This window comes from Chenopodium album, chromosome 8 (genome assembly GCF_948465745.1).
Source record: "Chenopodium album chromosome 8, dcCheAlbu1.1, whole genome shotgun sequence".
Lineage (NCBI taxonomy): Eukaryota > Viridiplantae > Streptophyta > Magnoliopsida > Caryophyllales > Amaranthaceae > Chenopodium > Chenopodium album.
The window spans coordinates 28,985,928-29,001,578 of NC_137841.1; the positions used below are offsets into that span (position 1 = coordinate 28,985,928).

Sequence of the window (15,651 nt, forward strand, 5' to 3'; positions counted from 1 at the left end):
TAATACTAATATTATTATGTATTGTTATTATTATTGGTTTTTAAGAAAATGAAGTATGAATTAACTACAAATTCTTTTTAATACTAATATGAATATGAATACGTGGCACATTTGATTAAAATAGTGAACGTGTGGCACATTGAATTGGAATAGTGTACACTTGGACATTGGATTGGAGGAGTGAACATAGGATGAAGACATGTGTGTATTATCGTTTTTAAAGACCAAGTATAGATAGATTAGGGGTTTTACATTTCTAGGGTTCAGGGTTTCAATTGAATTCGGGCTCCTCAGAATTAGAATCGTTTCAAACTAACTGATCGAGCACATCCTTGAATAACCCCTGCCTACGATTTTCTATTTTCCTGATGTGGCTTTTGTAAACAGATTATAAAAATTATTGAAAACAACTTTGAAAATAAAATAAAATAAAATTTAATCCAATCCAATTACTAATACTAGTTTGATTCCCATTCAAATTGGATTAAGGGGCCGTTTGGTTGGGGGTAATCAGGAAAGGAAATGAGAATCAACTGACCCCATTCCCTTTGTTGATGTTTGTTTAGCACTTTTAATCATTCCCATTACCCTCCCCATTACCCCAATTCCTTCCAACTCCATTCCCCACCCCCCTAGACTTTCCCATTCCTTTTCCCTACCCACCTTCACACCACCCCATCACCACCTTCACACCTACCAATACCATCGGAAAACCAGCCCGACCACCGCCGCCCCTACCCCGACCACCGCCGCCACTACCCCGACCACCGCCACCCCTCCCCCAAGCCTCGCCGCCCTCCCCTCCCACGCAAAAACCACCCCTAGCCCCGCAAAACCCCTAGCCCCGATCTCTCTCCCACCACCCGCAAAACCCTAGACACCCCTTCCCCTCCCCTCGCCGCCCACCGATAAACGCGCGCCGCTCAAAACCCCCTCCCCTCGCCGCCCAAAAACCCCTCCCCTACCTCGAAAAACCTCCGAAAACCCTAAGGGAGGTTTTTCGAGGGTGAGATTCATCGATTTGGGCCCAGCGAGTGGTGGGGGAGAGTTTGCGAAGGGCGGCGAGGGGAGGGGGAGAGCCGGCGAGGGGAGAGGGAGGGCCGGCGAGGGGTTTCGTGGATGGGAATGATGAAAACCATATGAATTGTGTGGTGGTGTGGTGGCTGTGGTGGTGGTGGGTGTGGTGGTGTGGTGGTGGGATTGATTCCCTTGTTTTAAAAACAAACAACAAAGCAAAAAAAGGGTATTTTCATTCCATTCTTCTTCTTTCCCTTTGTTCATTCCATTCCGATTCCCTCGTGCGAACCAAACGGCCCCTAATTCAAATTGGATTAGACTTTGGATTGAATTCGATTAACTTTCACCCCTAATAAAAGCCGCAATCACTCAACTCCTATTTTTTTTTTTTTCTTTTTAATTCTTCCGCTCTATTTTCCCCTAATTATAAACCCTCAAATCAATTTCACCCAATTCAATCCAATGCTCAACCCTTTTCTTCAATCAAATTCAAAATTTATTGCAATTTCACAATCCAAAAAATACCAGGAAAAAAATGTCTGAAATTTCATCTTCAAAAAACGATATGAATTCATCAACATCAATTACAGACTTAGATGTCGATTCATTGGTACAATGCACAAATTATTTAAGCATTCAAGACATCTCAAACATGGCTATCACCTGCAAATTCTTCCGAACTGCCACTTATTCTGATTCTGTTTGGCACCGTCTCTTCCGGTATTAATTTTCTATTTTATTTTATTTAATTTGGTTAAAATTTCATTATGATTTGATAATACTTGAGTTTTGATATGATCGGCATATGTTAATTTTCGTTGTTAAACATTCAAAATTATTCGGGATTTTGCGATTGCATATTTAGTTATTGGAGGGATTCCGAGTAAATCTCTTTGATGAGACTTTGCGATTATGTAATACCTCCGTTTCTTATTATTTGCAACAAATAATTTTTTATGTCTCACAAATAATACCTTTCGTTGCAAATAATAAGAAACAGAGCTAGTATTTAGCAATTGGAGGGTTTGAGTTTTCTTATCAATATATACAATCGAAACATAATTATATAGGCAGTATATTTAATCATATTGACATTCGAAACATAGTTTATCTTTTCAAACTATTTTTTTTCCTTCCAATATATTGGTTAATTTCGTGAATTATATTGGTTAATTTCGTGATGTTTGAGTTCCTCATTGAATAAAGTATAAAACTAATCCCCATGGAGTTTCTAATCCAAAAAAACAAAAGAAGTGTATGTATGATTGCATATCATGATACCAAAGTCCATTCCATTTTTCGGTGATGATTTGCAATGTGTATTGTTTTTCTGATTAATATATATATATATATATATTTTTTTTTTTTCCAAATTAAGGGAGAAATGGCCAAAGCACACATTTAGTTTAAACTCTCCGGGATCAGCGGTGAGGGAAGCTTATTTAAGCAGGCGTGCAGCAGTGGGGAAGTTTAGCTTTGTTGATCCCTTGGTTGCTGACTTCTATACTGATTCAAGACCTTTCAGTCATGTATTGTTAGGAAAAAATGACATCATTTTTTCACAGGTATGTTTTACGGTTTTTCCCTTGCTGTATGTATAATTCTTATATATCTACTCATTAACATTTATGAAACTTCTATGTAAATTTTTTTTTTTAAAAAAAAAAAAGCTTTTATGTAAACTTTGTCCTAAAAGAAAAATCTAGACTAGGATGTTTGTTGAACATATTGTGATTGGTGTTTTATATAAAATGGAAAAATTGAAAGACCTTTATTGATTCATTTTGAGATTTGTTTCAAATGTCAATATTTGTGAAATGGAAGTGGAAGTGCTTGTTGTGCTCAATTTGAATGGAACAAGGAGAACCATGGTTATTATAATCGTGATCTGGATCTTATGATCCTATGATTGTACGATCCAAAGTCATGTCACCAATCTGAATCTTAAGTAGTATCTCAATGATTGTAGCTTACCTTGATAAAAATTTTGGATGATAAGTAGTATCTCAATGATATATATATATATATATATATATATATATATATATATATATATATATATATATTGCTCTTATAATTCATTGTTTTTTTGGTTAAAAAATGGTTTAGTAGGTTTCTTCAAAAAAAAAAAAAAAAAAAAGAAAAAAAGATTTGGTAGGTGGTCTTTCAATGTTCAGGTTATGTGGTATGTATTCTCTTCAACTCTTGAAGTACATACACTCTGTGATGTGTGTAAATATGGCCATGTCAATTTAGTTAGTGAAAAACGCTTAAAAAATTAAAAGGAACTGGCCATTCCTTGGAGTCTTCTATTTGTTGGATACTTGGAGGCATATCCATTAATTTAAGGTTTTTAGAATAAATAGGTGAGGAGTAAAGAGCTTTATTAGGAGTCCAAGGTTGAGGAAGTACCTTGAGATGTTTGGTTTATGGCTATCTTGAAAGAGCATTTTACTGTCTGACAACACAGCACTGTTGTCACTTCTTTGCATGAATTGCAGATTCATCTAGGACTGTGGGTACATGCTAGGACATGGTTTTGTCTTTCTAGCAGAGTAAATGACCTGAAAATTAGTTTGGGTGGGTATGCTTCCTAGAAAGGACTTTTTTTATCTGGATATCGGCTGCAACAAATTAATCTTGATGTTCATGACATATTATGTGGCACCTAGATGATGAACTGTTAGCTGTTCCTGCTTAAGAGTTCACTCAATAGCATTTAATCTGCTGCCTTGGCCCATTTTTATGTGTACAGTGGCTTGACTTTTATTTTACTTGTGCAAATGCCTATAAATTATTAGCTTCTAGCTTTCACATGCTATCTTATTTATGGCGTTTGTCCTGCCATAGTCAATGTCAGACAGGCTTTGACATCTTTTATAGGATGAACCCTTCTGCCTTGTCTTAACTACTCAATCAGTTGTTACTTTGTTGCAGTATTATTAAAAGGTTGTGTTATTATATGCCATTCAACAGGGATCTCTTGTACGTCTTCTGAAGATTGATGATTTGGTAAATGGTAAAGAGTGCCTGGTTACTTTAAGTGATCATAATGCAAGGATTACATGCATGAGGTAAGTTGAATGCATATTGTGTTATGTGTAACATCTTATGTTATATGTTTGGCTTTTTACCTCTGTTGGATCCAGGAAAGGGGATGGGGAAAAAGGCAGATCATTGTTGTGTTTGGTTCTTTTCTATGGTCATCTCCACCTTGTTGAGTTGGTGACCCTGAATACTTGTAATCTTAGCTTAACAAGTGGCAGCATGTAAGGGAATTGTTGTCGTTTGATTCTTCTGAGAAGTGAGAAATGAATTGTAGTTAAGATCATCAAATTACTTCTGGAGTAATAATTTACTGTAGAATTTATAGTACAAACGTGTTCTCTTAAGCTTATTTTCAGTTCCAATAAGTTCAGTTCAGTTTGGTTCTTAATTTCCTTATCTCATAAATTATTCAATTCAGTTCAGTCAATCAGAACAGGCCCTACATCATCTGGTTTATGGAAAGTTAATTTGAAGTTAGCTTTTTTGAAAAGTCCAGGGATTTAGATCTGAACTCTTTGCTCTTTTTGTCAAATTCTTCCATGTTGACTATATAACCAAATAATCAACATGGAAGAATTTGACAAAAAGAAGCAAAGAAAGGTAGATTAAGAAAGGTAGTTGCATATTTTTAGGAGTAAAAGTAGTATATTATTCATTATAAACTATTTTTCAAAAAAATAAAAAAAAAACTTTAAAAACATTTGGCCATTTGGGAGGGATAAAAAATGATTTCGGAGGGAAAAGAAGAAGCAAAGAAAGGTAAATTAAGAAATGAGCGGGATTTTAAGGCCTTTTGGAGGGGGAAAAAAAAGAATCGCTTTAGTATAATATTATAGACATAGATTCTTATTTTCCTCCCTCCGGTTTTCACCCACTTTCATGTAATCCGGATTCTTGCTTTGTTCAATTTTTTTGCCAACTTTTCCTTATGATGATTCAGGTTAGTTAACCCTTGGGGACCAAGGCTTTGTTGTTGTAATTTTTTAAATAAATAAAATTTACGGATTAGCTCTTAAACCTGTAGAAATATGGTGTTATAAAAAGTCAAACAATTAGATTTCAGATTATTATTTTGTGAATGAAGCAGTAGATTATGTAAAGTAATCATCATGCACTTATATTGGTGCTTCAAGTTCTGGTATGCTATACTGCACTAGACTTACTAACATTGGAATGGAATATTACCTATTCTATCTCTTCTCAATTGTGTTCCTATTCTTTGCCACTTTGTTGCTCCTTTCTGGTCTTTGCTTCTCTGGCTTGGCATTGGTGTTTATCTCTATGGATCAAGTTATGACAATTATCTGTTATGATTGGTTTGACTCTATTGTTAATAATTAGGTGCTGGTTTTAGCAAGAGCTACATTATATTGTAGTTAACTAATTAACTATGGAGACCCACTCTATGTATGTTATATAACTATCATAACATGTATGTTAGTGAAGTCTGGCCTTTTTATAACTTTTTGTAGTTGGTCCTACTTCTAGCTTAATAGTATTAGGCAGTGTTTTGATATCAATCAGCAACATGTTCATGTTATAGCTTTGAAATACGAAGTAGAAGATACCAATAACCATATACCCTGGTGTTTTATTTATTTATTTATTTTTTATTGTATGAGGTAGAAGTTTCAGACCACCTCCAAGAAAAGAAACCCATAGTATCAGTTTGGAGATTAGAAAATTCCTTTTTTGTTTCACATATGTCCATACCTTTAGATTTGTTATTGGTAAGATTCATTATAAGTCAAATTGCTTACACTCAACACTGCACCAGTTTTACCTTGCCGCCTTGCTGGTGTTGTGTGATTCTACTTTTCTTAGTTGGCTATTCATCAGTTATGTTTTTGAATATTTGCATATTGTCCTACTGGTAGGTCTTACATCATGTGTGGAAAAAACTCAATAAATGTTCATTTTTCCCATTTACTCCCTTTCTCACGTTGGTCAATCATAATTGGACCGTATAATATTTCCAACAACAGCCAGTAAGTGTTAAATGTAAATTCAGAATGTAAGTATGATAAATTAGGAACACATAGGCTTGTTACTGTCTTTTCTGATTTATAATTTGCAAGGAATCAATATCAAGAAGAGGGCATATTAGTCATAGTTCATTAGTAGTGACTTGGGGAATAAGTTAGAGGTTTGTTATGAGAGTTTTTCTATATATAGGCCTCATAAGGAGGAATAAGGATATGTTGAATATTGTGTGGTTTTGTTATTGGGAGAGAGTGAGCCTCTCGAAAGCTCGTATTAGGAGAGCATCCACCTCCCGAAAGTGGAACTATCATCCAATTTAGTATAGTTCTCATCTAATCAATATAATCATCATCCTCCTTCTGTTTTTTCTTCCATTTATACGGCTGGAAACCATGCTAATGCCTAGCATAATTCTGCCTTTTAGTGGAGTCTAAAATAAAGATCCTGATAGTGTTAAATCACTTTGGTTGAAGCAGCTTATATATCACTTTAATTTCTAGTTACACAAATATGTATATTTTGCAGGTTATTTCCGACCAATGAGGCATCTTTTATTCGAAGTGAGGCACAAAACAACGACACTGTATTAATAACCTCAAGTTCTGATCGCACAATACGTCTTTGGTGGAAGGTATGGTGTTTTTTTCTGTTGTTGCCAATTTGCCATGACATCTCAATTCTTAAGGCTATAGTTAGCATGAGGGAATGGAATACTTATGATTAAAAAAGTTCAATGCTAGTTTATATTTTTGGAACAAAAAAGGCTTTTGTCATTGAACTTTTGTGGTAACATAACATATAAGTAATATCATTACTTTTTTCTCTCTTTTTTTTTTTTTTTTTTTTTTTTTTTTTTTTTTTAATATTTTCCTTGGAGTGTGAATAAAGGATATCATAGAGGCATTAATGGGTTAGTAAAAGGATTTATTGAATCATTTCTGTGACAAATACAAATTTTTGTGAATTGTGATGATTGGTTAGTTGATGCAATAAACTACATAGTAGTTATCAGTAAATAGTTTCTTGATAGATCTTGACTCATGTGCTAAGGATTACTTAAGTTTGAGTTTCTTACAAATATGATGGCAATTTTTCTTTGTAATTTTTTGAATACTGTATTATGATGAATAAGTTATTGCATATCAAAATTGCACAAGACAATGCTTTGTTTGGTAGGAAGGAGAGACAAAGCTTGAATTTTTGTGTAGAGAGAGTTTTCACTTCTATGTCTTTCAAGTTTTTGAATTAGTATAATATAAAAATAGACTACTTATTTATTATAAAAAAATTTGTTACCTTGAAAATATCTTGGAGACATGGGTCCTATGTTACAATAATAAATGAGCATCCTGAATATAGTTCTAGAGGGGAAAAAAAAAGGAAACATACATCAAATTATAGTTCCAAAAGAATTGTACATTGAAAGCTTGAAGTTCTTTTTACTCCTTTCATCCCAAAAGTAAAGCCCTATATTTTAGGAACCCGAAGTCGTAGAGGTTTAAGATGAGGAATTTAGTGTAATTTTTTTGAAAAAAGTTGAATTAAAAAAGATCATAGTGAGATTTATTTATTGGTTTTAAGGGAAGAGAGAATAGAGTGGGGAAGAGGGGTTTTGTTGATTAGAAGTGAATAAAAAAAAGAAGTTAGTGGATGATAGACCCCACCCAAATGATAAATGGGGCTGTTATATAGAGAAACGTAATTTGAGAGCAATGGGGCTTTTAATTAGGGACGGAGGAAGTACTATGTTATCCCTATGAGTCTACTGCAAACAGCCTCTGCACAGTCTACAGTCGGCCTGCCTAAACCACCCTCAGCATAATAACTGTCTGGTTATTGTATTGCAGTTGAATTGGCCATTCCACAACTTCAGACGCCTCCATAGAATAACTGAATGGAGAAACAAATTTCAAAGTATTTTGATGCTTTATGACCACTTTAATACCTACGATAGTCGAGCACTCGAGCTGTGCTGGTTCACTTTTGCCTCGTCATTTTTTTCTTTTAGTTTGAAGTAAAATAAGGTGATGATCTGTAATGAACCAGCCATAGGAGGGGCATAAGGAATTGCTTAGTTAATCAATTAGGAAGCTTAAGTGAAAAGGCAGGAAAGTTAGAGAAATGAAAAAAGGGGATTTATGAGAAGTTTATATTAGTTTTACTAATTTAGCTTTGTGAGAAGTCTATATAGTCTCTCGAATTTGAAATCTATCTTTAATTTTCTATAATTTCAATTTTCATTTTCAGCTCTTAATCATTTTCTTTCGACATGGTTATTTATAGCATGATCAATGTTATGAATTAGCGATGGAATTTACACGCTCTACAAATTACAATTTAATTGACACCAAAGGATGTGTATGAGTGGTGATTGATTATAGAAATGCTACATCCTCAAACCTTGTAAAAAAGATCACCAATCAAAGCAAGATTATCAGTATTATAATCCAATCTTTAGTTTTCATCTCAAAATAAAAGTATCTGACATGTGTAACAACTAACAAGCTGGTCTCCTAAGCAATAAAAATTTAGTTATTGTTATTTGGGTGAAAAGTGATAGTAGTAAAAGTATTTCAGTAGCTCTTTAATGGGTTGTGCTTATGATGTCATCTTTTGATCCAAGCTTATTACTTCCTCCATGCCATAGTGTTGGTTACGTTTGCTGTTTTGGGCGTTTCCCTTTGTTGGTTACGTCTCAATTATTTCCTTGGTTAAAATTAATTTTCTACACATTTTCCCTCATTTACCTACTACTTTCAATGCAACTCTTCCAATTTACTGAAACATTTACCTACTACCAAAATAACTATTCCTATTTCCCAAAATTTTACCTACTCTCAAAGACCCAAAGCAAATAGTCCCATTTAATAGATTTATACTTGATATATGTGACATCTAATCATTGCTTTCGACTATCTTCTTTTCCTGAATAACTGCATTAAAACACCAAATGTAACCAACAATTTGAAATGGAGGGAGTTATATATTATAATGCATTTAATGAAAATCAATTTCATTTCTCTTCATCTATTGCTGAAGATTTTTGACCTTTGCTTACTACTTCGTGGTTCTCAGTTTTTTTTTTTGTTTTATATCCATTACAGGGTTCTTGCTTTCGATGTTTTAGAGGTCATAATGGTCCTGTTTCTGCACTCTCAGATAAATTATTGGGTGACAAGGGTAGCAAAGTGCTTGCTAGTGGCGGAGAAGATGGCACAGTTCGTCTGTGGTCTCTGAGTTCAAGTGGCAAACGTGGTCAGCATGCCCTGAATGTCACATTGCATGGGCATGAGAAACCAATTAAATTATTGTCAGTTGCCGGGTATGGCCTTCATTTTGACAAAAATTTACTGCGTGTCTACTTGGACACTGTAATTGTTACAGCTAAAATAGTTATAGATGGTCTGGTTATATCTCCTGTTTGTAGTGATGCATCATTACTTCCATGTTCCATTTACTAGAAAGAAGCTTCTTTATTATGTTCCCTAAATTGCAGTTTACACCTGAGCATAAAATATTATCTATGTTCCATGTTGAAAGTGAAGATTAACAAATAGGACCTTTCAAGGTTGTTCCCCTTTTTTTTAATTACCTCATCCTTATTATATCTCTCTGCATTACTTCCTTATATTTAGTAGTTATGCTCAAAGTTCTGGCCTTCAGTACTCCCTTCATGTTCAGGCATATTGCTTCTATTTTCTTGTTCATAGCATCAATGCATTTCTTGCTGTTGATTTTTGTGAACTTCTAATGTGAGAATCATGCACTTTTCTTTTATTGTGCTTTTCAGGCACAAACCTTCGCTTTTGGTCAGTGTTGCAACAGATTCAAAGGTATTGCATTGTTTTTCTTCTAATTCTTTTGCCCCCCCCCCCCCCCCCCTCCCACAAAAAAAAAAAAAAAAAAAAAAGAACCTTTTTTGAATAGTTAATACTTTTTGAGAAAATACAAGTTTATCAATATGATAAACAAAATTTGTTTATCAAATGGCAAAATTGTAAATAAATATTTACCATTTTGCCATTTGATAAACAAATTTTGTTTATCAAATTGATTAACTGGGGCTTCCTCATACTTTTTCATGGAGAAGGAAAAGTTGTAGGGGAAGTTGTTTGAAAAAGTTGACTGCCAATTGAATTAACTTGCAAGAAATGACTAAATGATTTGCTGATTCCTAGTATATATAGGTTGCTCTGATATATATATATATATATATAGTTTTCTCGAGATAAGATTTTGTCTACACCTTTCCTCTCCTTTGTTTTCTTCTTTTCTAAAAGGCGCAGATGTGGTTTGGCGTAAGTGCTAGTGTGTTTTCTGTTCAACATACCCTCAACCATACGTTATCACTCCCTGCTGTACAAAAGTACTAATTGTTATAAAAATAACAACTTCTTTGATCTCTGAAAATTTGCTCGTGCGTAAGTATATAGTGTTCAGGATTCAGGGATTAGTAGTTTATCAAGAAATTCCATAGTGGATTTTGAATGCCTGAACTAAAACAATAGAAGGACTAGGCTTTAAATAAACTAGAAATCATGGTATGAAGAGTGCACCTTTTGCGGGAACAATAGACATCTCAATAACTCATGTTCCAAGAAGAATGTTAGTAATTAGTAAAAACAAAGCACATGCTTAACAAATCTGGAGTAAGAAGTCTGATTTCAAAGTTGTAACAAAGGAACCCGTGGAAACTTAGGGTTTTTTTTTTTATTAACATTTACACTATGTTTGGATACCAATTTAGAAGGGAAAGGAGGGGGAAGGAAATAGGAGGAAGGGAAGGGTGAAGAAAGGGAGAGGGAAAGTGGAGCTTCATTTTCGCTCCAAATCTCTCCAATTTTGGAGGGATAGTGTTTATTAAAAAGAGAAGGGAAAATGAATCCCTCCCTCTGCCTCCTCTTCCTTCTCTCAATCCATTATCCAAACAAGGTGACTTGTCCCCTTCCCTTTCTCTTCTTTTCCTCTATCCATACAATGTGTTAGTTTTCTTTCCCCTTCTAGTGAGAGGAGCAAAACATGGTACCTCGATAGTAGTTAATGCTGGAGACAATTCTAAATTTCACTGGTTGCCTACTATGGAGTCAATGGGAAAGGTTAAATTATTGTTGTAGGAAAAATTAGAATGTCAAGTTCCCATGCATCTAATGTATGTTTTCGAGGGTCTGAAGTACAACTTGTTGAGCATATCACAATTATGTGACAAAAGAAACTTTGTAATTTTTATTACATTGCAAAATCATCGACGAAGAGGGAGTACTTTTATAGTGGATCTAGATACTAATTCTAAAAGTAACTTAAATTGTGTTAATGTTATTTAGGATAATCCACCTCTTTGGCATTAAAGATTTGGATATGCCAGTTTCTCATATCAAGTAACAAGAAAACTAGCACGACCAAATCTTTTATGCCAACGAAGTGGATCATCCACAATTACACCAAGACAATTTAAGTTACTTTTGGAATCTCGGATTTTGATCCACTATTTTGATTGTTCCCTGGAACTGTAACCTTGTATAACTTTTTGGTTGGATGAGCCAAAAATTCTTTTATAACTATTCACTATATCTTTGTATTAGACTATTAGGCCTTTGCAAATAAGGAATGAGGGTATCCAGGGTTGGGAATAAGTATGACAAATTATCCTGTGTGTTTCGAGTTTGAGTTGTCTATGACCAATCAAACACTTAAGCTGAGATCTTACTCTGTAACGCCTTTGTTCTTTACTCTATTATGCTGAATACCCACTATGTATATATATAAAGGATGATTAATTATTTGCTCTTCTTCATGTTGGTCATGTATAAAACAGATCAGAGTGTGGGACTCTACCCTAGCGTCTGCATCTCGGACATCTAGTTGTGTGGGAATGACCTCTGTGCTAGGCACTCCTGTCGGAATAAAATGCTTTGAGTCAATGGTTTATGTAGCTGCTGGTAGCTCTGTTCAGGCAATAGATTTGAGAACAATGAAGAAGGCTTTTACTGCTGCTGTTTGTCAACCAGAGCTTTATTCATTTGAGATGCTTCCTTTCAGATCATTGATCTGTACTGGCGGAAAAAACAAGTATGTATTCCTGAGCTAAACAAATACTTGTTATATCATTTTGCAGTACTTTTTGAGTGGCAGTTAATCTGTCTGAATTCTCCCTTTCTGGCTTTCAATACGACATATAAATTTGACTGTACTGGAACCTTTCTTATTAGATTTAAATAAGCAAATATGGATATGCAATTATGCAACCAGATTTGGAAGGTCTTTTACACCCTCATAAAATTATCATTGTTATCCCTTAATATTTGATAATATTTGAGGCACTCATCTTAGATAATATTTGAGGCACTCATCTTCTGTTACTCTGTTTTAGAAAGACATCAAATTTGTAATTGTGATATAGTCCCGTCCAAATTATCTCAAAAGCCCTCTATTAATTCTCAAGCCTCCAAACAGCCCCCATATTCCCATAATGCGCTCCTGATATGCTAATAATGTATACTTCCTCTGTTTCTTTTTAGTTGACACATTTCTTTAGTCACGTTTGTCAATGCACATCTTAAATCATTAATATTTTTAATTACCGATAAGCATAAATTATGAAAAGTTGATATTATGAAAATATACATTGTGACGAATCTAACAAGATCCCACTTGACTATATTTTTCCTTGCGTATAAATCACAAAACATGGTCAAAGGGAGGTGTGTGAATAGTGATAAAGTCAAAACGTGTCAACTAATAAAAACGGAGGTAGTATTACATTTACAGGTTAGGCACTGCTTCTTATGATTCCAATTAGGCAACTTCATAAAAACACTAATTCGTGTTGATATGGACACATTAGGGAAACTTGTAGGATAATCATGTTCTCTTGATGGGAATAGATATGTCGGGTCTCACATGTTGGAATTTCTGGTCACTTGTCACAGTTTGTAGTTTCACATTTTCAATTTGCATGCTTCCTTGGCTATTATTGCAGAAGATAATTATTTGTTCTTGCAGAGCTTTGTTATGGGATGTCCGGAAAAGCCAAGATGGTTTAAATTCAAGGCCGGTAGTTGAGATGGAGGGTCACAATGGTCCAGTTACTCAAGTATATGTCGACCCATACAAGATAGTTACTGGTGGTCCTGATGACTTTTTCACTAACATTTGGGCCGTTGACACTGGTGTTCTCACTAATACTTTGAGTTGCAGTCCTTCGGAGCTAACTTGTTCCAGGATAGGGTGTAATTCAATGACTGCTGATGGGTGTCGAATCGTTACTGCCTGTTCTGGGGACAATGGACTTTTACGCTTCCGAGACTTCAGCAATGCTTCTTGCTCTGTCTCTTCATACAAGGATGCTGCGTCTTCCAGATTTTGGAATTCGAACTCCAACAGTGATTCAGATTCTGATTTGTAAACTTTCTCCATCAACCTTGTGCATTACAATGTGTTATTATTCGATTGTAAGTTTGTAACTATCATTCTTCATTATTTAGCTAAATGCGAAGTATTCTCATTTTATCTTGTTCTTTTCCTTGTTATTGTTATTGAATGACTGATGGTTCAACTTCATTGCAGAAAGAGAAAAGCAGAGAGAGTGTTTGATTTGGCTTATAATAATCCCAAAGTAGAAGGTTAAGCTTATTAACGTTCAATTTGTGGAGTTTGAATTTGCCAGTAGGAAAATGCTTACAAGCAAGCTAGCCCAAGGTAGGAAGAAGGAATGCACACAATCCTAGGAGTGAGCAAGCTTATAAATGACCTATTTTTTTTTTTTTTTATTTTACTTGTTTGGTTTAAGTCTAACTTGGAGCTTATATTTGTGGCTTGCTTAGTAAGCCCTTGGTGAAGGGGGAGGGAGGGAGGGGGTTTAAAAAAAAAAGAAGGCAACAATTGATAGAGGTGTTATGATAATATCTAAATATGGATGACTATTATCTCATGTACAATCTAGAATATTCTAGAGTTGGGTATTTGGTCTTATCTGTTGATGGAACCCTAGGTAATGTACATTATATATATCCCGTACTAGATGGAATATGAAATACAACGTAACAATCTTCCCTCATCTCTCTATATTTTCTCTTTCATATTTAACACGTTATCAGCACCATTGCTAGTCAACTGAGTAGGATTACTAAACATTTATCTAGAATCCCATATTATTATTATCATGTAAGTATGATTGTAGCCCATAACAATTATAATTTAACATTTATTGACTTTTGCATGCTCATTGGAATACCAACATATGTAACGAATACAGAGCATGATATATAATTGAAGGTTCCATTCTTATTTTTCTCCATGCTAACGTTCTCATCTTCTATTTCGTTCTTATTTATGCATGATTTGTATCAGGTTTATTTATGCATGATTATAACGTTTAGTACATATTTTGAATACTATTTATATATACTTAATTTTTAAATATTATTTTGTATAGTGAAAAATGTCGAACCTTGCCAAGCTCGAATTTGTGGCCCTTGATATTACTGGAAAGAATTATTTATCATGGGTGTTAGATGCTGAAACATACCTAGATGCTAAAGGGCTTGGTGAAACAATAAAAGAGGCTAATAAGGCAACACCTCAAGATAAGGCTAAAACCATGATTTTTCTTCGCCATCACCTCCATGAAGGGCTCAAAAATGAATATTTAACTGTGAAAGACCCACAAATCCTTTGGAGTAATCTAAAGGAAAGGTATGACCACCAAAAAACAGTGATACTCCCTAGAGCTCGTTATGAATGGTTGAATTTGAGATTGCAATATTTTAAATCTGTTAGTGAATATAACTAAGCTATCAATTGAATTTATGTGGAGAAAATATTACTGATGCAGAAATGCTTGAAAAGACATACTCCACTTTCCATGCGCTAATAATATTGTCCTGCAGACACAATATAGAGAAAAAGGTTTTCAAAAATATTCTGAATTAATATCTTGTCTTCTTGTGGCTGAGCAAAATAACAAGCTATTAATGAAAAATCATGAATCACGTCCTACTGGCTCTACTCCATTCCCTGAAGCGAGACCATTCCCTTCAAAGAGAAAATTGATATCAATATATGTTACCGTTGTGGAGGAAAAGGTCATTGGTCAGGCAAACCTTGTTCTTGAAGATGGTGAAGGTGATTTTGATTTTGGCAATGCATATCATTTTGATTTTGACAATACAACTCATTTAGAAGTTGCTGATTTCTTCACTGCCCCAGAAGGGAATAGTTAATATTATATTGTTTTGTGTCAGTTTTAAGTATTAGACTTATGTTTGCTTATTCTAGTGATTTACTTAAGTTTATTTCTTTCGTTGTAATAAGGACTTTTGCTTTATAAATTTAAGAACTATTTGAGTGTTTTTTTTTTTTTTTATTTATTTTTTTTATTATTTTTTATTGATTTATGTATTTTATCATCTTTATTTTATGCTTAATATTTTGACATGTATTTTATTTCATGAAGAACATGGATATAACTCAAGTTCAATTTGCTATGAATAGTGAAGAATTATGTCTTGCTGACAGTGCAACTACTCATACAATACTTAAAAATAAAAAAATATTTCTCTCATTTGATGATGAAAAGAACTAATGTGAGTACCATATCGGGTAGTA

General features: G+C 34.3%; 1 protein-coding gene across 2 annotated transcripts; it reads left to right on the top strand.

The window, feature by feature from the left end:
- The first annotated feature begins 691 nt into the window (after positions 1-691).
- LOC145556005 (ribosome biogenesis protein ytm1-like) lies at positions 692-13,893 on the top strand. 2 transcript variants are annotated; one of them, XM_081617700.1, is made up of 9 exons: positions 692-1,737; positions 2,396-2,582; positions 3,994-4,091; positions 6,574-6,679; positions 9,153-9,370; positions 9,839-9,881; positions 11,861-12,114; positions 13,048-13,496; positions 13,612-13,893. In XM_081617700.1, exons 1-8 carry the CDS (start codon positions 1,553-1,555, stop codon positions 13,448-13,450), a joined length of 1,494 nt encoding a protein of 497 aa, XP_081473826.1. In that variant the 5' UTR covers positions 692-1,552; the 3' UTR covers positions 13,451-13,496; positions 13,612-13,893. The 2 variants fall into 2 exon arrangements, with proteins under 2 accessions (XP_081473826.1, XP_081473827.1); XM_081617701.1 differs by lacking the exon at positions 13,612-13,893 and having other exon boundaries at positions 13,048-13,554.
- The last annotated feature ends 1,758 nt before the right edge of the window (positions 13,894-15,651 follow it).